This window comes from Bos indicus x Bos taurus, chromosome 7 (assembly GCF_003369695.1).
Source record: "Bos indicus x Bos taurus breed Angus x Brahman F1 hybrid chromosome 7, Bos_hybrid_MaternalHap_v2.0, whole genome shotgun sequence".
Lineage (NCBI taxonomy): Eukaryota > Metazoa > Chordata > Mammalia > Artiodactyla > Bovidae > Bos > Bos indicus x Bos taurus.
In genome coordinates, this window is record NC_040082.1 from 68,464,173 (window position 1) to 68,491,332 (window position 27,160).

Consider the following 27,160-nt stretch of genomic DNA (forward strand, 5'->3'; position numbering starts at 1 on the left):
TTTCATTAATTCCCTGTTTCGGAAGGAAACTACTAAGAAGATTAAGATTTCCTAAACTTCTATCCTCCTTCAAGGATCTTATATTTAGTTTACATATGTCAGCTCACTTCCTATGATAAAGAGTAAAGAAACTAAGTATGAAATTACTTTTAATTATTTTTACATACCCTTATAGCCTGTGAAGTTAGATGAATGCATTAACTCATGGAAACTTTAACGTAGATTGAAGTTTGGTCTATGTAGCCTTAGTCTTATAGCCAAATAGTAAATTTGTATTTATACTATGAGTCTCATATTCAATATTTAGAAAAATGTGTACATTGTTCTTACTAAGGTATAATAGCACTCATTGTTGCTATTATTGGTTGCCACATGTGAATTATGAGCTGAGGGATATTACAGGGCAAGGAAAACGAAAAGATCTCCTGTGTTATGCTGGGATCTGGATTCTTCTCAGTGAGCCACATTTAGGATTATGGATTTCACACCCAGTCTCATATTAAAAAGGTGAATAAACTTGGGATGGGAGATAAGATCAAAGGCCCTATGTGAGTTTTCTTGATGTCAATTTTTGCTTCACAGATAAAAGGAGTATAAGGACATTAAATATAATGAGATAAATTATGATGAGTAAACAGTATGGAGGAGAAATGTCACATGCAGAAGAAAGAAGGAAGTTATAACTAGACTCAGTGTTGGGGGCCCTGGAAGCAGGGGACAAAGAAGAAGAGAAATTGGTGGGGGATAATATAATAGGGGAAAAATATATAGTCATCCTCAGGATTTCCTCTTCACAACTTTCCTTAGGTTCAGCCCTGATTGCATCCTGCTCCTCAGAGCCCCTGTGACATCCTTATTCCGGAGGCTGTAAATGAGGGGGTTCAGCACAGGGGTGATGATGGTATAAAAGGCTGACACCATCATGTCCTGCTCAGCTGTGTGGTAGGAATCGGGAAGCATGTAGGTGTAGATGGTGGCACCAAAGAAGAGCAGAACTACAATCATGTGGGAGGAGCAGGTGGCAAAGGCTTTCCTGCGGCTCTCTGATGAACTCATTCTGTGGATGAGGTGCAGGATGAGGGCATATGAGCTTGAGATGACCACAATGGGGATGAGGACCATGAGAACACAGCACAAGTACATGATCATCTTGTAGAGGGAGATGTCAGAACAGGACAACTTCAGCACAGCGGGAGCCTCACAGAAGAAACTCAAGATTTTTCTGGAATGACAAAAGGGGAAGTTCATGGCTATGGGGGTGACCACAAAACCATCCACCATTCCTAGGAACCAGCATCCAGACACCAGGCATACACAGACTTTCTGGTTCATCAGCAAAGGATAATGGAGAGGTCTGCAAATGGCAGCATATCGGTCGTAGGCCATCACAGACAGGAGGAGAAACTCCGCTCCAGCGAGGGTTAGATAGAAGAACATCTGGATCCCACAACCTGAGGGAGAGATTGTATGATCTCCTGTCACCTGGCCCAGGAGCATCTTGGGCACAGTCACAGATATGTACATGAGGTCCATGAGGGAGAGCTGGCTGATGAAGAAGTACATGGGGGTGTGCAGGCGGGGCTCCATGTGGACGAGGATGATGAGGAGGGCGTTCCCAGCTAGGGCCATCAGGAAGAAGATGAAGGTTGCAGTGTAGAGGAGGAGGGCATATTTGGTTTCACCAAAGAGCCCCACAAGGATGAAATCACTTGACGTTTGATTCTGTGAGTTTTGACTCCCTGAGTACATAGTTTTGGTTACAGTTCTCACCTGAGGAAGAAATAAGATTCATTGGTTTTAGATATTTCAAACATATATGGTTTTCTTAACACTTTTCCAATGAGAAAACTACTTTGAGCTATTTTTTAAAAAATGAAGTTGTATTGATGTAGAATCAAAAGTTCAAAGCCAGGTTGCTTTTTGGCCACAAATCTAGAGAGGAATATGAAATACGTCTGGAAAGCTGAAAACTGTATAAACAGACAAGTTGTTTACACTCAGCATTATTTGTTTTTTATCCCAAACTGAAGATATAAAAAGATCATCTCATGGGATGGTCAGAAATCTAGATTAAAAAAACACAATGAGTCTGTAACAATGCAAATATCTAATGAAGCTATTCACTAAAGCTCGCACTCCACTTTTGGATGCATTAGCTCCTCCAGTGCTCAGTGACAGAAGTCAAAGCTTCAGATAATGTTAATATTAATATTGTGAATTGTATTAACATAACTGAAGTTTGTTGAAACTTGAAATGTGAAATATTTTCTACCCTTTCCTTGCTAAGCACTTCAGTTTATTGTGTTTTTCCTTGAACAATAAAGCTCCATAAAGATGATCATCAGGGGCATCGGAGCAGAAAGTGCCTGGCCTGCCTGGGTAGAGCAGCTCAGTTTACTGACCTGGTGTGGGACATAAGGGTAGGACTAATGCAGACCTTTACAGGGGAGGAGGTCACTTGTGTACAAATCACATACAGGAAAGGAGTGCAGAAGGGGTTCATAGGAAAGGAGTGTACCCAGGGTGCAGATATTGTACAGGGAAAGCGGGGCAGGGAGGGAGCAGACCTCGTACAGGGCAGAAAGGCACTCAGGATACAGACCTGATGCAGGGCAGAAGAGGTGCCAACTTAGCATGCAGAAGGAGGGCACTTGGTTCCAGACCTTGTACAGAAGAGGAAACATTCAAGGTACAGACCCTGGTGGAGCAGGAGGTCAACTATATGCTGATCGATCCCCTTCTCAACCTCAAAGCAAAGTCTAAATCACTTATTGTATTAAGTTTATGCAGAGAAATGATTTTTTCAAGAAACTACAAAAATAAAAGCTACTGATGTCCTGCATGGCAATTATTTAGTTGAAAAAATCTTAAACATTTATTTCTCCTTTGGCAGATGCCATTTATTCCCCCAGGTAACAAGACATTAGATATTTCATGCCCAGTAAATGAGTGAATGAAGATAAATGTGTATATGGAACAATTGGGTTAAACTAAACATAAAGCTACATCCCTATAACATAGCATAGTGATCCCTCTATTACTTTGTTTACTCAGAAAAGTATTAAAATTCTCCTTTCTATAATTTATCAGCCTTGATCGACAATTGCTTTGCCTGAAAATTTCAATTTTCCATTTTGAATTGCTGTAGTCCTAAAATTATTTAAGTTAACAAGATAGTCCAGTTCTAGATTATGGAAAAGTCAGGAGCTTCGTGACTGATTGAGGTCTGGTCAGTCTCAAATTTTCAGCACAGTTTAGAGAAACTTGCAGAGAAAAAAAATCACACAGTAACTGAGACACAGGAAGTGTGAAGCAAAACATAATGTAATGTACCTAGGTCAAAAAAATCTTGGATTTCAGGAAATCTAAAATTAGAGTTACATAAGAAACAGCAACAGTAATCACACATCTTTGCTCCTTTTTCCCCTTGCAGTTCTATAAAGCTCTGGAGATATATGTTAACATGCCGCATTTCAGGAAAAACACACAACCGTTTGAGCACTTACCTTTTGTTCCACATTCTCTCCTCCATCAGAGAGTGAATGTAAGCCACACCAGCTGAATGAACCTGGCCTGGGCATCACGTATAAATCCAAATGGCTGGGGGAGAGTTACATCATTGGTTTTTTCACTTTAGAGAATTGAGGTAAATGTGTCTTCTTAAGACTGCTGCAGTGTTGAGCAAGCGTATAAACTAAACTGTCCTGGGGAAAGTTAGGAGGAAGTTTCAGTTTTCTTATTTATTCATGTTATCCACACTTGGCATCAGTTCTACTCTGAAATTTTACTTTATTAAAGACTATCTCAGAATCCACTATCTTGATTTCTGTTTCTCCATTAGGTTTTGCAAGTTATATTGTAACTTTCCACTCATGGTACAGATGGGAATTTCCAGGTGGTGCACTGGTAAAGAATCTGCCTGCCAATGCAGGGTACACAAGAGACTTGGGTTTGATCCCTGGGTTGGGAAGATTCCTTGAAGTAGAAAATGGCAACCCATTCCAGTATTCTTGCCTAGGGAAGAAATTCCATGGACAGAGGAGTATGTTGGGCTACAGTCCATGGGGTTGCAAAGAGTTGGACATGACTCAGTGACTGAGCACAAATCATTTAGGTGTTGGAACTATCAAAAAACAAACATATTTACTTTTTCATAAAAATATTGTACATTTTGAAAGTTTAAAATTATATTTTCCAGTTTATATATTTTTCCTTATATTTATTTAGAACATTCTCTCTCTCCTTATAAAAACAAATTAAATTTAAGAAAGGCAGAACATAAAATCTAGTCAGAATTTGACCCAGAACTGATCTAAAATGTCTCTGAGATTAAAAATGCATAAGAGAAAATAGCTTGGTATTATTAAAGTGGGGTTATCAGTTTCATAGGTTAAAAATTATGTGTTTGGTCATAATCAGCTGAAACACAGATTGTGATCTGGTCAGTTTCAAGGACAGTGTTCAAAATCATCTATTGTCCCCTTGTGATCCTAGTCTGTGATGGCGCACAAGTGCAGCTGAGAGGGGCTACCTGAAGTCCGAGGTCTGGTGCAGCAGCTGAGAGGAGCTACCCCACATCCAAGGAGTGGTGGCTGCATGGGTGCAGGAGGGCCTAGAGGAGCTACTCCACGTTCAAGGTCAGGAGGGGTGGCCGTGAGGAGATACCCCTCGTCCAGGGTAAGGAGCAGCAGCTGCGCTTTGCTGGAGCAGCTGTGAAGAGATACTCCACGTCCAAGTAAGAGAAACCCAACTGAGAAGGTAGGTGTTGCAAGAGGGCTTCCAAGGGCAGACACACTGAAACTATATTCACAGAAAACTAGTCAATCTAATCACACTAGGACCACAGCCTTGTCTAACTCAATGAAACTAAGCCATGCCCGTGGGGCTACCCAAGACAGGTGGGTCATGGTGGAGAGGTCTGACAGAATGTGGTCCACTGGAGAAGGGAATGGCAAACCACTTCAGTATTCTTGCCTTGAGAACCCCATGAACAATATGAAAAGGAAAAAAGATAGGACACTGAAAGAGGAACTCCCCAGGTCAGTAGGAGCCCAATATGCTACTGGAGATCAGTGGAGAAATAACTCCAGAAAGAATGAAGGGATGGAGCCAAAGCAAAAACAGTACCCAGTTGTGGATGGAACTGGTGATAGAAGCAAGGCCCAATGCTGTAAAGAGCAATATTGCATAGGAACCTGGAATGTTAGGTCCATGAATCAAGGCAAATTGGAAGTGGTCAAACAAGAGATGGCAAGAGTGAATGTCAACATTCTAGAAATCAGCGAACTCAAATGGACTGAAATGGATGAATTTAACTCAGATGACCATTATATCTACTATTGCGGGCAGGAATCCCTCAGAAGAAATGGAGTAGCCATCATGGTCAACAAACAAGTCTGAAATACAGTACTTGGATGCAATCTCAAAAATGACAGAATGATCTCTGTTTGTTTCCAAGGCAAACCATTCAATATCACAGTAATCCAAGTCTATGCCCCAACCAGTAACGCTGAAGAAGTGGAAGTTGAATGGTTCTATGAAGACCTACAAGACCTTTTAAAACTAACACCTCCAAAAGATGTCCTTTTCATTATAAGGGACTGGAATGCAAAAGTATGAAGTCAAGAAACACCTGGAGTAACAGGCAAATTTGGCCTTGGAATATGGAATGAAGCAGGGAAAAGGCTAATAGAGTTTTGCCAAGTGAACTCACTGGTCATTGTAAACACCCTCTTCCAACAACACAAGAGAAGACTCTACACATGGACATCACCAGATGGCCAACACAGAAATCAGATTGATTATATTATTTGCAGCCAAAGATGGAGAAGCTCTATACAGTTAGCAAAAACAAGACCAGGAGCTGACTGTGGCTCAGATCATGAGCTCCTTATTGCCAAATTCAGACTGAAATTGAAGAAAGTAGGGAAAACCACTAGACCATTCTGGTATGACCTAAATCAAATCCCTTATGATTATACAGTGGAAGTGAGAAATAGATTTAAGGGACTAGATCTGATAGATAGAGTGCCTGATGAACTATGACCGAGGTTTGTGACATTGTACAGCAGACAGGGATCAATACCATCTCCATGGAAAAGAAATGCAAAAAAGCAAACTGGCTGTCTGGGGAGGCCTTACAAATAGCTGTGAAAAGAAGAGACGTGAAAAACAAAAGAGAAAAGGAAAGATATAAGCATCTGAATGCAGAGTTCCAAAGAATAGCAAGAAGAGATAAGAAAGCCTTCCTCAGCGACCAGTGCAAAGAAATAGAGGAAAACAACAGAATGGGAAAGACTAGAGATCTCTTCAAGAAAATTAGAGTTACCAAGGGAAGATTTCATGCAAAGATGGGCTCGATAAAGGACAGAAATGGTATGCATCTAACAGAAGCAGAAGATATTAAGAGGGGGTGGGAAGAATACACAGAAGAACTGTACAAAAAAGATCTTCACGACCCAGATAATCACGATGGTGTCATCACTCACCTAGAGCCAGACATCCTAGAATGTGAAGTCAAGTGGACCTTAGAAAGCATCACTACTAACAAAGCCAGTGGAGGTGATGGAATTCCAGTTGAGCTATTTCAAATCCTGAAAGATGATGTTGTGAAAGTGCTGCACTCAATATGCCAGCAAATTTGGAAAACTCAGCAGTGGCCATAGGACTAGAAAAGGTCAGTTTTCATTCCAATCCCGAAGAAAGGCAATGCCAAAGAATGCTTAAACCACTGCACAATTGCACTCATCTCACACTCTAGTAAAGTAATGCTCAAAATCCTCCAAGCCAGGCTTCAGCAATACATGAACCGTGAACTTCCAGATGGTCAAGCTGGTTTTAGGAAAGGTAGAGGAACCAGAGATCAAATTGCCAACATCCGCTGGATCATCAAAAAAGCAGGAGAGTTCCAGAAAAACATCTATTTCTGCTTTATTGACTATGTCAAAGCCTTTGACTGTGTGGATCACAATACACTGTGGAAAATTCTGAAAGAGATGGGAATACCAGACCACCTGACCTGCCTCTTGAGAAACCTCTATGCAGGTCAGGAAGCAACAGTTAGAATTGGACATGGAACCACAGACTGGTTGCAAATAAGAAAAGGAGTACATCAAGGCTGTATACTGTCACCCTGCTTATTTAATTTATATGCAGAGTACATCATGAGAAACACTGGGCTGGAAGAAGCACAAGCTGGAATCAAGATTGCTGGGAGAAATATCAGTAACCTCAGATATGCAGATGACACCACCCTTATGGCAGAAAGTGAAGAGGAACTAAAAAGCCTCTTGATGAAAGTGAAAGAAGAGAGTGAAAAGTTGGCTTAAAGCTCAACATTCAGAAAATGAAGATCATGGCATCTGGTCCCATCAGTTCATGGGAAATAGATGGGGAAACAGTGGAAACAGTGTCAGACTTTATTTTTTGGGGCTCCCAAATCACTGCAGATGGTGACTGCAGCCATGAAATTAAAAGACGTTTACTCCTTGGAAGGAAAGTTATGACCAACCTAGATAGCATATTGAAAAGCAGAGACATTACTTTGCTAATAAAGGTCTGTCTAGTCAAGGCTATGGTTTTTCCAGTGGTCATGTATGGATGTGAGAGTTGGACTGTGAAGAAAGCTGAGTGCTGAAGAATTGATGCTTTTGAACTGTGGTGTTGGAGAAGACTCTTTAGAGTCCCTTGGACTGCAAGGAGATCCAACCAGTCCATTCTAAAGGAGATCAGCCCTGGGATTTCTTTAGAAGGAATGATGCTAAAGCTGAAACTCCAGTACTTTGGCCACCTCATGTGAAGAGTTGACTCATTGGAAAAGACTCTGATGCTGGGAGGGATTGGGGGCAGGAGGAGAAGGGGACGACAGAGGATGAGAGGGCTGGATGGCATCACTGTCTCGATGGACGTGAGTCTGAGTGAACTCCAGGCATTGGTGATAGACAGGGAGGCCTGGCGTGCTGGGATTCATGGGGTCACAAAGAGTCAGACACGACTGAGCAACTGAACTGAACTGAACTGATGTAAAGAATAATAGATCAAGAATTAATGCTCAGAGAGTAGAACTGTGGAATAACCAAAGAAATGCCCTAAATCAAGAATAAATGACCCATGACTAATAACCCTGTGTGACACAAAATTGCTATGTAGTATCTTTCATTCTTCCTCTTTTAAAATGGGCTTGTTATGGTTATCCTGTCCTTATTCCAGTACTGTTCATTGAGTTGCGTGGAAATAATAACATCTTTGAATAACATTTTATTCATATGCTTCTGGATAAAAGAGGACACTTTAGGATCTGATGTAGATCACAAAATAATAGGTATAATTGATTGCAGTTCTTGGGTGACTGTTAGTGGTGAGTAATTTTTTTACTGTGGCTCTCAGTGTATATGTACACTGAGGCAGACTGAATGATTGTCTCCATAGCTTTTACTCTCCTTTGCCCTTCAGCAGATAAAATTTTCAAGTTTCCCAAGAAAAGGAGTGTATTTTCTGCCTCTTCACTTTGGGCTTGGCCATATAATTTGCATGGATGAAAGGAATGTAATCAGTAGTGGAATTGTGCCAGTTCCAATTCTAAGCCTCAAGAATCATCTATGTTTATGCTCGCCTTCTCATACCTCTCAGGATACCTCTATAGTCATCATGAGAATATGATCAGTTAGCACAGTAATGAAAATATGTAACTTAGAGTAACACACTTAAGCCAAATCAAGATCATTAGAGCCCCCACAGGCAACATACAGGTGCAAGAAGATAACAAATGTTTACTGCTTTCTGTCACTAAGGTTTTGTGATTTTTTTTTTTTTTAATTTAGTAAACACTGATTGGTAGAAAGTGAAGAAAATGAAGTCGCTCAGTCGTGTCTGACTCTTTGCAACCCCATGAACTGTAGCCTACCAGGATCCTCAGTTCATGGAATTTTCCAGGCAAGAGTACTGGAGTGGGTTGCCATTTCCTTCTCCAGGGGATCTTCCTGACCCAGGGATTGAACCTGGGTCTCCCGCATTGCAGGCAGATGCTTTACCATCTGAGCCACCAGGGAATTGGTAGAAGACTACTATTTTGAGTCAGTGGGTAATTTTTTTGGGGGGGTCGCAAAGAGTCAGACATGACTGAGCAACTGACCTGAACTGAACTGATGTTTGTGAAAAAGTGGAAACAGTGGCAGATTTTATTTTCTTGGGATCCAAAATCACTGCAGATTGTGACTGCAGTCATGAAATTAAAAGACACTTGCTCCTTGGAAGAAAAGACATAACAAACCCTAGACGGCATATTCAAAAACAGAGACATCCCTTTGCCAACAAAGGTCAGAGCTATGGTTTTTCCAGTAGTCATGTATGTATGGATGTGAGAGTTGGACCATAAAGAGGGCTGAGTGCTGAAGAATTGACGCTTTTGAACTGTTGTACTGGAGAAGACTCTTGGGAGTCCCTTAGACAGCAACGAGAACAAACCAGTCCATACTAAAGGAGATCAACCCTGAATATTCATTGGAAGGCCTGATGCTGAAACTGAAGCTCCAATACTTTGGCCACCTGATGTGAAGACCTGACTTATGGGAAAAAACCCTGATGGTGGGAAAGATTGGGGTCAAAAGGAGAAGGGGTCAAACAGAGGAGGAGATGGTTGGATGGTATCACTGGGTCAATGGACATGAGTTTGAGCAGACTCTGGGAAATTGTGAAGGACAGGGAAGCCTGGCATGTTGCAGTCCGTGGGGTTGCAAAGAGTCAGATGTGACTTAGTGATTGAACAATAACAATGTTTGTGAACATATATGTATATATATACTTTTTTTTAGTTCTGGCATGAAAATAGAAATTTGAGGCACTCAAACAACAGGTAATTTAAAATAGGAATGATTGCTGAGTAGAATATCAAATTAAATTAGCAGTTGAGAGAAAATAAGAGGAACTTATTCATCAATGATTTCATCTTCCTTTAGTTTCTCAGTGAACTTGAGCATCTCCTCCACCTCATCAGCATCTGAACTACGGCCTTTGTTGTCTGCAGGTGTGCTGATTCTCTCACCTCCCCAGGAATGTGAATGCAATTTTTTCCCCCCATTTTAATTTTCAAAGTGTTGAGTACGGGTGTATAAAAATAAAACGAATTTTCACTTATTGATTTAGTATGCTTTAAACCTAATGAACTCATTTATAGATTTTAATAGTTTTTTAGCAAAATCCTTAGTTTGCATGCCTTCTGTAAATAAACTTAACGTTACCTCTTGCTTTCCAAGCAAGGTGTCTTTTATTTATCTGTCTTCTGTAATTATCCATGGATAATTATAAATCCATTCCCTGGATTTATCTTCCAGCACAATGTTGGATAGAAACAATTAAGGCAAATATCCTTGTCTTGTTGCTGATTTTATAGAGAAATTACTCAATTTTTTCAATAAAATATGATGCTACTTGTGTTTCTCTAGCATGTCTTATCTTGGACCTAAGAAATGTTTTTCTATTCCTAGTTTGCTGAGTTTTTACATAAATGCATTTTGCAGAGTAATATTTTTTCTATGTATATTGATAGAAGCATACATTGCATTTCTTTTCTCTATTAATAAATGTATCATATTAATAGCTCTCTATTGCTAAGCAATCTTTAATTTTTAAATCAAATCACAGTTGGTCATGGCTTATAATGATTTTTATAATTTTGTATTTCAGTTTGCTAATAGTTTGTTAGGAAATTGCCATGTGCATTCAAGAGGTATATTGGTACACAGTTTTGATTTCTATTAATATTTTTGTCTTTATTTGGTTATAAGGAAAACTGAGCTTTGAATGAGTTGGAAAGTATTCCTCCTCATGTATTCTGATATATTTAAGAATATAACATTGATATATTTCTTAAAAACTTGATAGAACTTATGGCTAGATCTATCTGGTTTTATCATTTTCTTTGCAGAAAGATTTTAAGTTAATCATTTACAGCCCTATTTGGATTACCTATTTTTTTCTTAGATTTATTTACTTGGATTTATTTTTAATATTGACATATATTTGACATGATTCCTTACTGCATGTTTTTTGGGGAAAAAAACCCATACATTTGCAAATGAGATCTAAATAAACTCAAAAGCTTTTGCACAGCAAAGGAAACAGTAGACAAAATGAAAAGGCAACCCACATAATGGGAGAAAATATTTTCAAATGATGCAACTGAAAGCAATTAATTTCAAAAATTTACAAACATGACTCTCAATATAAAAAAATTTAAAAAAAGCAAACAACCCAATCAAAAATGAGCAAAACACCTAAATATACATTTCTCCAAAGAAGACATATAGATGTCCAAGAAGTACCTGAAAAGATGTTCAACACTGCTAATTATTGAAGAAATGCAAATCCTCATTGCATATCGTCACCTCCTTTGTAATAAATTAATTGCCCGTATAAATATGGGTTTATTTCTGGGCTCTCTACTCTGTTCCATTGAACTAGGTGTCCGATTTTGTTCCAGTCACCATACTTCTTTGATTGTTGAAGCTTTGTAGTATAGTCCAAAGCTGCTCTAATGACTCAGTACTAAAGGACCTGCCTGCAATGCAGGAGACACAGGAGACATGGGTTCAATACCTGGGTTGGGAATATCCCCTGGAGGAGGCTGGCAATCTACTCCTGTATTCTTGCCTGGAGAATCCCACAGACAGAAGAACCTGGTGGGCTACAGTCCATAGGATCGCAAAATGTCAGACATGACTGAAGTGACTTAGCACACATGCACAAACCGTATAGTCTGATTCAGTTCTCCTCTTCTTTATCAAGCTTGTTTGGCTATTTGGAGTCTTTGTGATTCCATACAGATTTTAAAGTTATTTGTTCTAGTTCTATAAAAAAATGTTATTAGTATTTTGATAGGAATTTCAATGAATCTATAGAATGCAAACTAGTAGAGCCACTTGGAGAACAGTGTGGAGATTCCTTAAAAAACTGGAAATAGAACTGCCTTATGACCCAGCAGTCCCACTGCTGGGCATACACACTGAGGAAACCAGAATTGAAAGAGACACGTGTATCCCAATGTTCATCACAGCACTGTTTATAATAGCCAGGACATGGAAACAACCTAGATGTCCATCAGCAGGTGAATGGATAAGAAAGCTGTGGTACATATACACAATAGAGTATTCAGTTCAGTTCAGTTCAGTCGCTCAGTCGTGTCCGACTCTTTGTGACCCCATGAATCCCAGCACACCAGGCCTTCCTGTCCATCACCAACTCCCAGAGTCCACTCAGACTCACATCCATTGAGTCAGTGATGCCATCCAGATATCTTATCCTCTGTCATCCCCTTCTCCTCCTGCCCCCAATCTCTCCCAGCATCAGAGTCTTTTCCAATGAGTCAACTCTTCATATGAGGTGGCCAAAGTACTGGAGTTTCAGCTTTAGCATCGTTCCTTTCAAAGAAATCCCAGGGCTGATCTCCTTCAGAATGGACTGTTTAGGTGTCCTTGGAGTCCAAGGAACTCTCAAGAGTCTTCTCCAACACCACAGTTCAAAAGCATCAATTCTTCGGCTCAGCTTTCTTCACAGTCCAACTCTCACATCCATACATGACCACTGGAAAAACCACAGCCTTGACTAGATGGACCTTTGTTGGAAAAGTGATGTTTCTGCTTTTCAATATGATATCTAGGTTGGTCATAACTTTTCTTCCAAGGAGTAAGCATCTTTTAATTTCATGGCTGCAGTCACCATCAGCAGTGATTTGGGAGCCCCCAAAAATAAAGTCTGACACTGTTTCCACTGTTTCCCCATCTATTTCCCGTGAACTGATGGGACCAGATGCCATGATCTTCATTTTCTGAATGTTGAGTTTTAAGCCAACTTTTTCACTTTCCTCTTTCACCTTCATCAAGAGGCTTTTTAGTTCCTCTTCACTTTCTGCCATAAGGGTGGTGTCATCTGCATATCTGAGGTTATTGGTATTTCTCCTGGCAATCTTGATTCCAGCTTGTGCTTTTTCCAGCCCAGCGTTTCTCATGATGTACTCTGCATAGAAGTTAAATAAGTAGGGTGACAATATACAGCCTTGACATACTCCTTTTCCTATTTGGAACCAATCTGTTTTTTCCATGTCCAGTTCTAACTGTTGCTTCCTGACCTGAGTATTACTAAGCCATTAAAAAGAACACATTTGAATCAGTTCTAATGAGGTGGATGAAACTGGAGCCTATTATACAGAGTGAAGTAAGCCAGAAAGAAAAACACCAATACAGTATGCTGCTGCTAAGTCGCTTCAGTCGTGTCCGACTCTGTGCAACCCCATAGATGGCAACCCACCAGGCTCCCCCGTCCCTGGGATTCTCCAGGCAAGAACACTGGAGTGGGTTGCCATTTCCTTCTCCAATTCATGAAAGTGAAAAGTGAAAGTAAAGTTTCTCAGTCGTGTCCGACTTAGCGACCCCATGAACTGAAGCCTACCAGGCACCTCTTTCCATGGGGTTTTCCAGGCAAGAGTACTGGAGTGGGGTGCCATTGCCTTCTCTGCCAATACAGTATAGTAATGCATATATATGGAATTTAGAAAGATGGTAACGACCAAGATAATCATGATGGTATGATCATTCACCTAGAGCCAGACATCCTGGAATGTGAAGTCAAGTGGACCTTAGAAAGCATCACTACGAACAAAGCTAGTGGAGGTGATGGAATTCCAGTTGAGCTATTTCAAATCCTGAGAGATGATGCTGTGAAAGTGCTGCACTCAATAAGCCAGCAAATTTGGAAAACTCAGCAGTGGCCACAGGACTGGAAAAGGTCAGTTTTCATTCCAATCCCAAAGAAAGGCAATGCCAAAGAATGCTCAAATTACTGCACAATTGCACTTATCTCACACGCTAGTAAAGTAATGCTTAAAATTCTCCAAGCCAGGATTCAGCAATATGTGAACCATGAACTTCCAGCTGTTCAAGCTGGTTTTAGGTAAGGCAGAGGAACCAGAGATCAAATTGCCAACATCTGCTGGATCATGGAAAAAGCAAGAGAGTTCCAGAAAAACATCTATTTCTGCTTTATTGACTAAACCAAAGCCTTTGACTGTGTGGATCACAATAAACTGTGGAAAATTCTGAAAGAGATGGGAATACCAGACCACCTGATCTGCCTCTTGAGAAATTTGTATGCAGGTCAGGAAGCAACAGTTAGAACTGGACATGGAACAACAGACTGGTTCCAAATAGGAAAAGGAGTATGTCAAGGCTGTATATTGTCACCCTACTTATTTAACTTATATGCAGAGTACATCATGAGAAATGCAGGACTGGAAGAAACACAAGCTGGAATCAAGATTGCTGGGAGAAATATCAATAACCTCAGATATGCAGATGACACCACCCTTATGGCAAAAAATGAAGAGGAACTAAAAAACCTCTTGATGAAAGGGAAAGAAGAGAGTGAAAAAGTTGGCTTAAAGCTCAACATTCAGAAAACGAAGATCATGGCATCTGGTCCCATCAGTTCATGGGAAATAGACGGGGAAACAGTGTCAGACTTTATTTTTTGAGGCTCCAAAATCACTGCAGATGGTGACTGAAGCCATGAAATTAAAAGACGTTTACTCCTTGGCAGGAAAGTAATAACCAACCTAGATAGCATATTGAAAAGCAGAGACGTTACTTTGCCAACAAAGGTTTGTCTAGTCAAGGCTATGGTTTTCCCAGTGGTCATGTATGGATGCGAGAGTTGGACTGTGAAGAAAGCTGGGCGCCGAAGAATTGATATTTTTGAACTGTGTTATTGGAGAAGACTCTTGAGAGTCCCTTGGACTGCAAGGAGATCCAACCAGTCCATTCTAAAGGAGATCAGCCCTGAGTGTTCTTTGGAAGGAATGATGCTAAAGCTGAAACTCCAGTACTTTGGCCATCTCATGCGAAGAGTTTACTCATTGGAAAAGACTCTGATGCTGGGACGGATTAGGGGCAGGAGGAGAAGGAGATGACAGAGGATGAGATGGCTGGATGGCATCACCGACTCAATGGACGTGAGTCTCAGTGAACTCCAGGAGTTGGTGATGGATAGGGAGGCTTGGCATGCTGCGATTCCTGGGGTCGCAAAGAGTCGGACACGACTGAGCGACTGATCTGATCTGATCTCATTGATATTTTTTCAGGTACAGTTTTCCTGATTCTCTGGTTGTTATCTCTCTTTTCTTCTATCTCACTGAGCTTTTCAAATAATCATTATTTTAAATTCTTTTTCAGGCAAATCACAGATCTCCATTTTGGGGCAGGGTTAGTTACTAGAAATTTATTTCTCCAGTATCATATTTTCCTGATTCTTTGTGTTCCTTGTAACTTTGTGTTAATGTTTGAGTATTTGAAGAAGGTGCCTGTTCTAGTTTTATAGAGAAAAGCCTTCGGCAATAACTGTTTATAGAGATTCTGCAAATCTCTCAGACATTTCTCAGATCTCAGTGTATACTTCACTACTCTCCCTCAGGTTTCAGGGTTTTGCACCTTCTTCCAATCTCATTGAGCTATATTGACTATCATAACCTTTTCTCCGTCTTTATCTAGGAGATAAATGGAATGCTGGCAGGCTGGGTGCAAACCTCATTTCTCTTTCTCTCCTGAAAGAATCATGCACCATCTCTCAATATTCTGGAGACATGCAAGTGTCTGAGATCCATCTACCCCTATTCTTAAGAGTGATGCAATGAAATGCTGAGAAACTTGGTATGATGTTTTCTTCCCTCTTTAGGAAGAAGTCTCAGAATTACACACCTCTTCTCAAACCAGGGGTTTCCTTGTGGCTTAGATGGTAAAGAATCTGCCTGAAGTGCAGGAGGCCAGGATTCAATCCTTGGGTGGGGGAACATCCTCTGGATAAGGGAATGACTACCCACTCCTGTATTCTTGCTTGACAAATTCCCAGGACAGAGGAGCCTCTCGGGCTACAGTCCATGGGGTCACAAAGAGTCAGACACTACTGAGTAACTGCCGTTTTACTTTTTTAATCCTACAGTATCAAGCAGACTGCTGTTAGGCCCCATATTTTGTCTTTGCCTTTAGCTTTCCCCTAGCATCTAAACTATGCTGGATGTCTTAGTCCTCTTAGTGAAGTTTAAGCAGAAATTTGTCCCTTGGGTTGTGATCCAAAGGCTGGGATGTATGATGAGTATTTCTTTCACTTTTCTCTGAGGGCCAAGTTATAGACAGGATATGTGTAAAATTTTAAAGCTCTTATGTCAGTTTTTCTTCTTAGGATGCCCTCTAAATTATCTTGCTAGTTTGCATATCTATTTTATGCACAGAACTGGATCACATCCCAGATTACTGCAGCTACTAGACTGTGTTCATTTGCACTAAGATCACAACAATTTTCTAATTATGTGAGCCCTCTTTAGCAAGCAGTGGCAAAGCTGTTGGTTTTCACTCCCTTGTTTCACGGTCCTTTTTGAACTACCACTCAAAGTAGCTGAAGGTGGGCAATGGACACAGCCTGGATCAAAACACCACAAACGAGCTATTCTTACACAGATTTTAGTAGTTTCCATGAACAAACACTTGTAAACTTGTTATATAATCTTCAATCATGTAACAGAGCAGTGAAATAGTGTATTTTGTGCTCTTTCGTTGATTTTTAGGGGAGAGAATTTGCCCAGCAACTCACTTCTTATGATCAAATATTAGAAAACCATCTCTTCAGTTTAGTTTGCAAACCCAAGATCATATTCCTCAGGGATTCTGGAGGCAAGTCATGTTCCAGTAAGATTCACAACCATCTTTCAGATCTCCAGGAAGGATGGTGGATAGGAGGCTGGGCACGGGGAAACTCAGTTTACTTCAAATGTCTACTAGATAGTCAAGTATTAAAAAAGCATCTTTTTTCCCCCAGTTTTTTAATTAAAAAAACATGCTATGTTGGCAAGGCACTTTCTATTAGTAAAACTGGAAAGTCTCATTGTCCTAGTTCCCAAAGTAGCTTACAAACTCTTTGAGATAAATGATATAAAAATGAAATCAATAAATCAACTTTCCTATAAGAGATAATGACATAAATGAGACAAAACAGTATCTGAGAAAGTGTAAGAAATGTTCATTGTATATTTGTGGAGTCTAAGTTCTTTCAATTACGTGTTGAAAGAACATGGAATTATGCAAGGTATAAAAAACAGCATGTACTAATATAAACTGAAAATTTGAAATTTGGATTAATGCAAATTGAAAACTTGAAAAGCTACCCATGATTAAGCTTTTGATTCAAGAAGTGTATAAAATTCATTTAATAATCGCTATTGACAAATCATATACTAATACAGTGTCCATCATGTTCCAAATCAACTTCAAAAAATCAAATTATTTTGGTATATTTATTTCAAGTTTGGTATCTTTATTTCAAGTTGATACATTATAGATACATTGAATGTGTAACATACATTATAGATGCATTGAAGCCCTGTGTCCTCTTTGATCATCTCCCCTCAGTGTTCTCAGAGAGAGCACTTTCCTTACAGAAGTTATGCATCTTGCTTGCCATTTACAAAATATTTTTATTGTACACATGTGTCCAAATTTAATATTTAACAGAGGTTTTTACTAAATGGTATCACACTGGTCATTTTGCAACATATCTTTCTCCTTAACTTTATTTTTAAAATATTTTCAATAAATCAATATTAATATTGGTTATTGATGTATCCACTTTATTTTATTAAATATTTAGGCTTCTTCTTTATTTTCTTGGCTATAATAGTGTTGATGATGTATATTTTTGTATAATCTTCTTAGAGGTCTTAAGTTAAAGAGTAATAACTTCTTCAAATTTATGAGAGTACTGAATTCTCCTCTGGAAGGGTTGTACTAATTTCCTCTCTCCTTTTCTCTCTTTCATTTATTTATTCATTCAACAGATATTAATAAGTATGTATTACATGTCAGTCATAGTGCTGTGCTAGGGGAAAACAATAAAATAAACCCATTTGCCTATCAAGTATAAAACAACATAATATCATTATGTTAAGAAGCTGATACATGTAATGAAACCAGAAAAAATAAAAGGAGGTAGGTGAGGATTAAGGGGAGACAGTATTGTACTTATAAGTACAGGGGTGGGTCAATCATAATGGACAATGTTGTGCTGCAGTAAAACAACTTCAATTTATCATTGACTTTCAACAAACAAGTGTGTATGAGGTACCCACACTGTGAGTGTGTTCAGTGGGACTGGGGCTCTGCTCACCAAAAATCTCTCAGGGACTCAGGATGACAGAGCTCTTCATTGACTATTATTATTTTATTGAATCCTTTTATTTTATTTTATTGAATCCTTTTATATTTGTGGTTATAGAAGAACCTTTATTGTTTTTTAGTTGCTAAGTCATGTCTGACTCTTTTGTGACCCCATGAACTGTAGGCCACCAGGCTCCTCTGTCCATGGGATTTCCCAGCTAGAATACTGAAGTGGATTGCCATTTCCTTTTCCAGGAGGTCTTCCTGACTCAAGAATCCATCCTGCAACTCCTCTCTTTAAAGTCTGATTCCTTACCACTGAGCCACCTGGGGAAGTCTCAGAAGAACCTTACAAAGCCCTTAATTGAGGTAAAATATGCACAAAACATTCATATATACAGCTCATTAATGATGTCATCATATTAATTAAAATTTATTGAGAGAGAATTTCACAACTTGATGTATTCAAATATATTAACTCTCCACCTGTGATTTTTAAAGATTTATTTTAGGACATCCATGGTGGACCAGTGGTAAAGAATCCTCCTGCCAATGCAGGGGACTTGGATTCTATTCCTGGCCAGGGAAGATTCCACATGCTTCAGGGCAGTGAAGTTCATGTGCCATAACTACTGAAGCCTGTGCTCAACAAACATGGAAGCCACCACAATAAGAAGGCCTCATAGTGCAATTAAAAAGTAGCCCCTGCTCACTTCAACTAGAGAAATTTTGCACACAGCAATGAAGACCCAATGTTGCCAAAAATAAATAAAAATTTTTAAAAGATTTGTTTTACATTTTATTTATGTATTTTATTTTATTTTTTAACTTTACAATATTGTATTGGTTTTGCCAAATATCAACATGAATCCGCTACAGGTATACACGTTTTAAACTTTCTTATCTACACAGAATCCAGATACCTTTTACATTTTTTAACTTCAATTATAAACACATAATTTTTTTTTAAGAAGTAAAATGAGTTTATTTAGTAAGATTGTTTTTTACAAACTCATATTAGACAATGGATACTTGGCCACCCTCTGTGGACTTAAAAATTACAGGGTTTTTTTTGTTTTGTTTTGTTTCTTTTTTTTTAAATTTTATTTTATTTTTAAACTTAACATAATTGTATTAGTTTTGCCAAATATCAAAATGAATCCACCACAGGTATACACGTGTTCCCCATCCTGAACCCTCCTCCCTCCTCCCTCCCCATACCATCCCTCTGGGTGTGGCGTTTTTGCTGAAATTTAAAAATAAGTAACTAAACTACAGGAATAAGTGATATAAAGCCCATGAGCGTAGTATAAACGATGCACTGTGATATCTCAAATGTGTGAGAGTTCTCGGTGATTGAGGATAGAGAATGCAGAAGTTTTCATTTTAGCTGAACATGTAGAAACTCTTATAATTTAGACAGAAACCAAGGGATTAAGTTCACAGAAAGGAAGGATCCAAGAAGGGTTCAATTTGAAGGTACCAGAGACCTAAGGGTAACAAAGTTGGAGGGCAGGATGGGCTCTTGTAAAGAGCTGATTCTTATTCCTGGTGTTTGGACCTACTTGTCCAGAGGATCAGACAGGGGCCTGAAATGAATTATTCAGTCTTTGTACCCATGATGTGCTGAGAAAGGTTCAGCACAGTGCCCAGAACCAAGTCAGCACTGGTAAATATTAATTATTTTTTCATGGCTTTTTCCATTTCTGAATTATGTATTCTAAGTTTGATGCAGCAGACCTTCAAGGGAAATCTTTGAGCCTTTGAGGTTAGGAATAAGGGGAAGGAGGATCACCCTGTCATGGAGAAAGCTTAGACCACATTTGCACATTAGAACTATAGATGTCTTGAGGTTCACAGAAGCATAGGAGGTACATAAATGTTGCCTCTTTTGTTTTCAGATTCTGAGAAACTGACACCCAGAGATTTTAGTGGCATGACTAAGATTATACAGTTAGAAGTAAAGGTAATACTTAAACAACAATTCTGCAAGTTTAAGCCCCCAGTTTTTTCTATTATAAAATCCCTTTTGCTGCCATCTGGCTTCCTCTATGCTATTCCAATTGCATGAAAATAAGAAACTGAGCGGAATCAGAAAGCTGAGTTGCTGATAACATTTTAAACTCAGATTTCTTTGAGTTTGGGAATCATATTAATGAACTTAGATACACAATTAGAAAGCACAATTTGAATAAATGTTTCATATAAAGCTATAATGGGCTTTTAAATCTGGAGAAGAGATATGAACTGAAGATACAACACCTGCATCTTCAGGTATTAGTATATTTGTTATACTGTGGAGCATCTGAAGCAATCACTGGATGGCACAGTGTCACACACACAAAGTATGCAACTACAGAAGACCGCAGAATGTGTGAGGGGAGAAACACAGTTTTAAATCAGTTCTGGGTCAAGTTCTGACTTTGTTGTTTATATTCCCCAAAATACTTCCTTTCTGAAATTAAGATTTATATTTACAAAGAGAGAGAACATTTTAAATAAGCATGAAAAAGGAAAAACGTGATTTTAATCTGAGTAGTATATTTTAAACTTAATGTACCATATCCTTATGGAAAAGGAAGATTGATTTTTGATAGGTGCAGCACCCAAGTGGCAAACACATTCAATTCCCATGTATACCATGAGTGGAAATATACAATATAACTGGTAAAGTAAATGGAAAAACAAAAAACAAAATGGTGGATTATGAGAATGCCTTAAAAAAAGTAGAGTTCCAAGGATGAGCTGATGCCAAGTGTGGGTAATATGAATAAATACGAAACTTCAAAATTCCTCCTTGCTTCTCCAGTCTTGTTAGTTTTTATGCTTGTTTAATGCTATGAAGGGCTGAAGAACAAAATTTTATCCCAATTCCCTAACGTGAAAAACCTGATGATGTAACTTTCCCACTTTTTCTCCTGAATTTAAACATGATTGCCTTGGCTTTGGACTTGTAAAAGCAGCTTCACTGGTGTGACTCAGATTTACTCTCTGAAGGAACAGGAAGGACTTAAAAGGTATATGCACTATATTCTTTGCTTGTCTCATTCCTGGGATGTGGCTTGTTAGCATGTTTCCTCAGAAATTCATAAAGGAGCAAACAGTAAGGAGCAAAGACATCTGATTTCTGTTGCTATCCTTAATGTAATTCTGACTTTAGATTTCCTGAAGTCACACACTTTTATTTATTTATTTATTTTTGCTCTAAGTTCTAAACTCTAAATTTTGCTCTAAGTTCACTACATTACATTTTACTTATCCATGTATTTCAGATATTATGTGAACTTTTCCCTACAAATTTCTCTAAACTGGTGTGCAAATTTCTCTAACCCTGAGACTGATAAAAAGTCTTTCACTGAGCACCTGAACTTTCCATAATCTAGAACTCTATCCCTAACTTAAATAAGTATAGGATAATTAGGTTAAGTATAATTCAGAAAGTTGAAAACTGAAACATTCAGGCAAAGCTGTTGTTGAACAAAACTGATAATTTATAGACAAGAGAATTTTATTAGTTTCCTATGAAAACTGAGATACAGGACTGGAGGGATCAAGATTGGGTTGCAGCTTTGTGTGTCAGTAAACCAGCTACTCCATCCAATCTCATTAACTCCTATCACTCACTCATTCACTGTGCATGAAATATCTAATATTTTAGACACTGTTTTGGGAGAATAAATGGCATGAGAAAAAAATGTTATTCAATTCATTCTAAACTAAAATAATTGCTAGTCAGGACGTATGTTACTTTTTAAAAAAATTCCTGTAAAAATCATTTGTCTAAATGACTCTTAATATATTAAATGCCTTAGATGTTATCTTGGGGCTTTGAAGGGGACCAAGCAGGACATTCCTGGACTCCTGCCCTTTATCGGCTCTGTATCCTGATGGCCCTCTTTGCTCTGTACAAGGTCCGCACACTGAGTACCCTTCTGTCCTGCACCAAATCTGTACATCTTCTGGCTCCCATATTGTATAAGACTGATCCCCTCTTGCTTTCTGTCCTGCATGAGGTCTTCACCTAGAGCTGCTCTCCACAGACAGGCTGAGCAGTCTCTGCTCTGATACCCATGGTGGTTCTGCTTTATGGAGCTTCATTGTGCAAGAAACAGTTGAGTAAATTGAAATGTTTAGTGAGGGAAGTGGAATTAATTGAAACATGAGAGAAAAATATTTAATGATATTTCAAATTTCAGTAAACTTTACTTATATTAGTACAATTAACAATATTAACATTGACATTAGCACCAGCTTTGACTTCAGTTTCTGAGTCCTGGATGGTCTACTGTGTCCAAAAGTGGAGTGGAAGCTTTAGTGAATGATTTCACTCTACATTCATATTGTGTTAAAACTTATTGTGTGTTTTCTACTCTAGTTTTCTAATCATCTTATGAGATGAGTCCTTTTATATTCTCAATTTGGGGGAAAAGTAAGTAATTTACAGAGTGTAAGCAACTTGTCTGTTGGTATAGTTGTCACCTCCCCAGGTCCGTTTCATAATCTCCTCAAAACTTGTGGCCAAAGTGCAACCTGGCCTTTCAGAAATTTGAACATTTGACTTTACATCAGTACAATCTCATGTTAAAAAAAAAATAGTTTTAAGTACTTTTTTGGAAAAATCTTAAAAAGTATGTGCATATGAAATTTTTAAAAGTGATGGCTCTTCCTTCTTCAGTGAGAACTGTATCCATGTACTCAGGGAGTCAAACTTCACAGAATCAAACGTCAAGTGATTTCATCCTTGTGGGGCTCTTTGGTGAAACCAAACATGCCCTCCTCCTCTACACTGCGACCTTCATCTTCTTCCTGATGGCCCTAGCTGGGAACGCCCTCCTCATCATCCTCGTCCACATGGAGCCCCGCCTGCACACCCCCATGTACTTCTTCATCAGCCAGCTCTCCCTCATGGACCTCATGTACATATCTGTGACTGTGCCCAAGATGCTCCTGGGCCAGGTGACAGGAGATCATACAATCTCTCCCTCAGGTTGTGGGATCCAGATGTTCTTCTATCTGACGCTTGCTGGAGCTGAGACTTTTCTCTTGTCCGCCATGGCCTATGACAGATATGCTGCTATTTGCAGACCTCTCCATTATGCTCTGCTGATGAACCAGAGGGTCTGTGAATGCCTGGTGTCTGGATGCTGGTTCCTAGGAATGGTGGATGGTTTGTTGCTCACACCCATAGCCATGAGCTTCCCCTTTTGTCATTCCAGAAAAATCCTGAGTTTCTTCTGTGAGGCTCCTGCATTGCTGAAGCTCTCCTGCTATGACATCTCCCTCTATAAAATGCTCATGTACCTATGTTGTATTCTCATGCTCCTCATCCCCATTGTGGTTATCTCAAGCTCATATGCCCTCATCCTGCACCTCATCCACAGGATTAATTCAGCCAAGGGCCACAGGAAGGCTTTTGCCACCTGCTCCTCACACATGACTGTAGTGTTACTCTTCTTTGGTGCCACCATCTACACCTACATGCTTCCCGATTCCTACCACACAGCTGAGCAGGACATGATGGTGTCAGCCTTTTATACCATCATCACCCCTGTGCTGAACCCCATCATTTACAGCTTCCACAATAAAGATGTCACAGGTGCTCTGAGGAGCAGGATGCAATTAGGACTGAGCCTAGAGAAAGTTGTAAAGGGGAAAGTCTAGGAATGACCACGACTCTTTCAACTTTTATATTATCCCTCCTTTCCTTTTTTCTGCTTTCATTTGTCTGCTGTTTACAGGGTCCCCCAAACTAAGTCTAGTCATGTCTTTCTTCTTTCCTATGCCTGTGACATTTCTCCTCCATCCTGTTTATTCATCCTAATTTATCACATTAAATGTAACATTCTTATGGTCCTTTTATATATGAGTCCTTTTATCCTTTATGTCAACACTGACATAAAGAAAACTACACATAATGCCCTCTATCTCATCTCACATCCCAAGTTTATCAATCATTTTAGTATGAGACTTGATTTTGAACAATAGCAGTAAAAGTGAATTACTATGAAGTCTTCAGGAACTTCTATATTCATGAACAAAATGATACAAGTGTCTAGTGTTTTGGGAATATGTGAAATTAGGAAAAAGTACATTTCCTCTGATTAACGTACAAGAAGGAGACTTGGATTCTCAATTGTTGAGGTACCACCACTTGGAACAGAACCTTTATCTTGCTATCAAATGTTAGACATTGGGTATTCTCATACCCCATACCTGCTGCATGTCAATTCTTTACATGGCATGTCAACTCAATGCTTTTGCTATTCGTTTATGATTATTCCTATAGTGTTACATAAGGAATTTGTCTGAACATGGAAATAACTCCACCAATGAGGGGAAAGAACCTGTATCTAAAAAGTGAGAGCTTTATCTAGAGGTAGGTAAAATTTTAGTTTTAGAAACTGCTGTGATTACATAAATAAAAGAAGCAAAACTGCCCAAACTGACACTAGCAATTAAACAATTTTAATCTTATTATTAACAATATCATTAGATAAGTCTTAGATATTATCTTTCCAATCAGTTTGGTTTTTGTTTTAAATGAGTGTTTGATTTATGTATTTGTCATCCAGGAACACAAAGTGCAAAGAAAAACTGAAATATTGATTTTGAATTTACCCACAAATAGGGGGACTGTTGTGATTAGATGTAATCAAGTGAAAAAGAATTAGTCTTGAAGTTAGTTCAGAATCTGCCTCTTTAGTTCTCAAGAGCTATGTGGCATTTGTGAACTTGCCCAAGCCCTAACAGTTGCCTTATAATCACTTTTGAGATGGGGAAAGCAAAATTTGCTATTCAAGTTCCTTGACAAATACAGAGGTAATATGCACAGGCAGTCCCTAACACCTGTTGCAAACTGTGATTTCTATTCCCACCTCTGAATTTTCTACTCTTTTTATTTGCCTTCAAGTGGTGGAGCTGTGAGAGAGTGTGTAGGATCAAGGAGACCTCCAGCTAAATCCTAGCTTGCTACACAGCAGCTTTAATATCAAATTACTCCCTCCCATCCCACTATCTTGATTTCTCTACCACTAATAGAACTAGCAACAGAACATCACCATGGTACTTTGAATATGAACTGAATTTAATTCACTTGTTCAGTCCAGGGCTCACTCCCTTCAAGGGTCTGTTGTCCCCTCTTAGGTATGACTGGATGAACGTGGCTTTACCCCTGGCTCTGACTCTGTATGTCAGAGCCCTGGCCCTGCTTCTTCATGAGCATGAAGGAGCCAGTGTAGATTCTGTCACATGAGAAAAGCTCGTGAGCTGATGTTGAATTAAAGAACAGTATTGCTGGCCTTTTAAAATCTTTCTGTTAGAAAGGTCAATGTAAGTACTTGGTTAACCCATAAAACCATCTTGTAAAACATTTATTTTATCTTTTTATCACAAATCTAGTATTTATCCAATGTTCTTTCATTTAATATCAGTGTCATTCTGCTAATTAAACTTTTTGAAAATCTTCCTAAGCTCTTGGTTTATTTAATCATTTATTAAACCTTTATAGATAACTTGCAATGTTACAGATACTCTGAAGTTTGTGAGGGACAAAGCAGTGGCCAGAATGCAAGCCCTTATATCTAGGGGTTTATTTCCTAGTAGAGAAGAGAGCTGTGCAGACTTGGGATCCCAGTCATAAAAACTATGAGAGCCCTGCAGCATCTAGTAGGGAACACCAGATTTGAACAGTGATCCCAAAATAAAGATTATATATTTGTAAAGAGACAAAGGAACGCTTCAAAGAGGAAATGCTTGGGGCTGGTGCTGGTGCACTGGGATGACCCAGAGGGATGGTATGGGGAAGGATGAGGGAGGGGGGTTCAGGATGGGGAACATGTGTGCACCCATGGCGGATGCATGTTGATGTATGGCAAAACCAATACAATATTGTAAAGTAAAATAAAAATAATAAAAAAAAATTTAAAAAAAAGATAAAAAAAAAACCAAAGAGGAAATGCTTGTAAGGAAATATGAGTATAAATGAAGCAGTGGAAATTTCAGAAAGCTGTAAATATCAAATTGAATATGCATGTAAAGTGGCATGAACATGGAAACTGTAAGAACACGTATTTTACATATTATATGCATATTATTTGAATATCATATACACATAACATATACAAAATTTTTATCATTCAATTTTTGATTACTCTAAATGCAGGGTAAATTATGCACAATAATTATGTTCATATACTATTAATTTATATAAAATTAAATATTTATTAAGTATATTAATAAACATTATGTTTACAATATTTATTCTAAAATTAGAGTAACTGGAGATTGGAGGAGGGCAAGGATAGAGACAGGCATACTTAAGAGAAAGGGGTTGTCCATCCTCAAGGGTGAGGTATGGGGATACCTTACTTACATAAACAACCATCTGAAAGATTTCTGAAAGGTCTTCCTAAAAATTTTCCCCAGCTTTTCTTCTTTTTAACAATTCCATCTAATTGAACTAATTGAACAATATTTGTTATCAAAGAATAAAGCAAACCATCCTAATCTCTAGCCTTCTATATACTTCCAATCTATTGCATAATTTCTATAACAAAATTTTAATGAGAAAAATAGTATTGAAAAGCATGTAAAGACTTTAAGGATGCCTCTTATGGAATGTTTGCAAATGAATCATCCAGGGCCCATCCCCCAAACCTAGAATGAGAATTACTCTGGTGCCTGGAAGCTCTCAAACTATTTATTCAAGACCAGCTCCTGCTTGCCAGGTAGTCATTATTTTGAATTTTATTTAAAAATTATTTTATTGTTTTTATTCACAGATTTATTACCTGTTTTTGTACATCTAACAATGTCACTTGGTTTGGTTTACATATGGATTAATCATGTTGCTTGTATTTTTGCCTTTCTCTTAGAATCTCTTGTTATTATGTTTTAAAAAATTAATCCATGTTGTTGAATCATGGATTTATTCATTATCTGTGTTGTATAAAATAGAATTTTCTGACTATACT

The 27,160-nt window shown here is 38.6% G+C and overlaps 2 protein-coding genes across 2 annotated transcripts; one reads left to right on the plus strand and one right to left on the minus strand.

Moving 5' to 3' along the window:
- Nucleotides 1-777: 777 nt before the first annotated feature.
- LOC113896275 (olfactory receptor 2T3-like) lies at nucleotides 778-1,749 on the minus strand. The gene has a single exon (XM_027548511.1). It carries the CDS (start codon nucleotides 1,747-1,749, stop codon nucleotides 778-780), a length of 972 nt encoding a protein of 323 aa, XP_027404312.1.
- Nucleotides 1,750-22,877: 21,128 nt separating this feature from the next.
- Nucleotides 22,878-23,849, plus strand: LOC113896276 (olfactory receptor 2T3-like). Its single transcript, XM_027548512.1, has one exon. The coding sequence runs from the start codon at nucleotides 22,878-22,880 to the stop codon at nucleotides 23,847-23,849; it is 972 nt and encodes a 323-aa protein (XP_027404313.1).
- The last annotated feature ends 3,311 nt before the right edge of the window (nucleotides 23,850-27,160 follow it).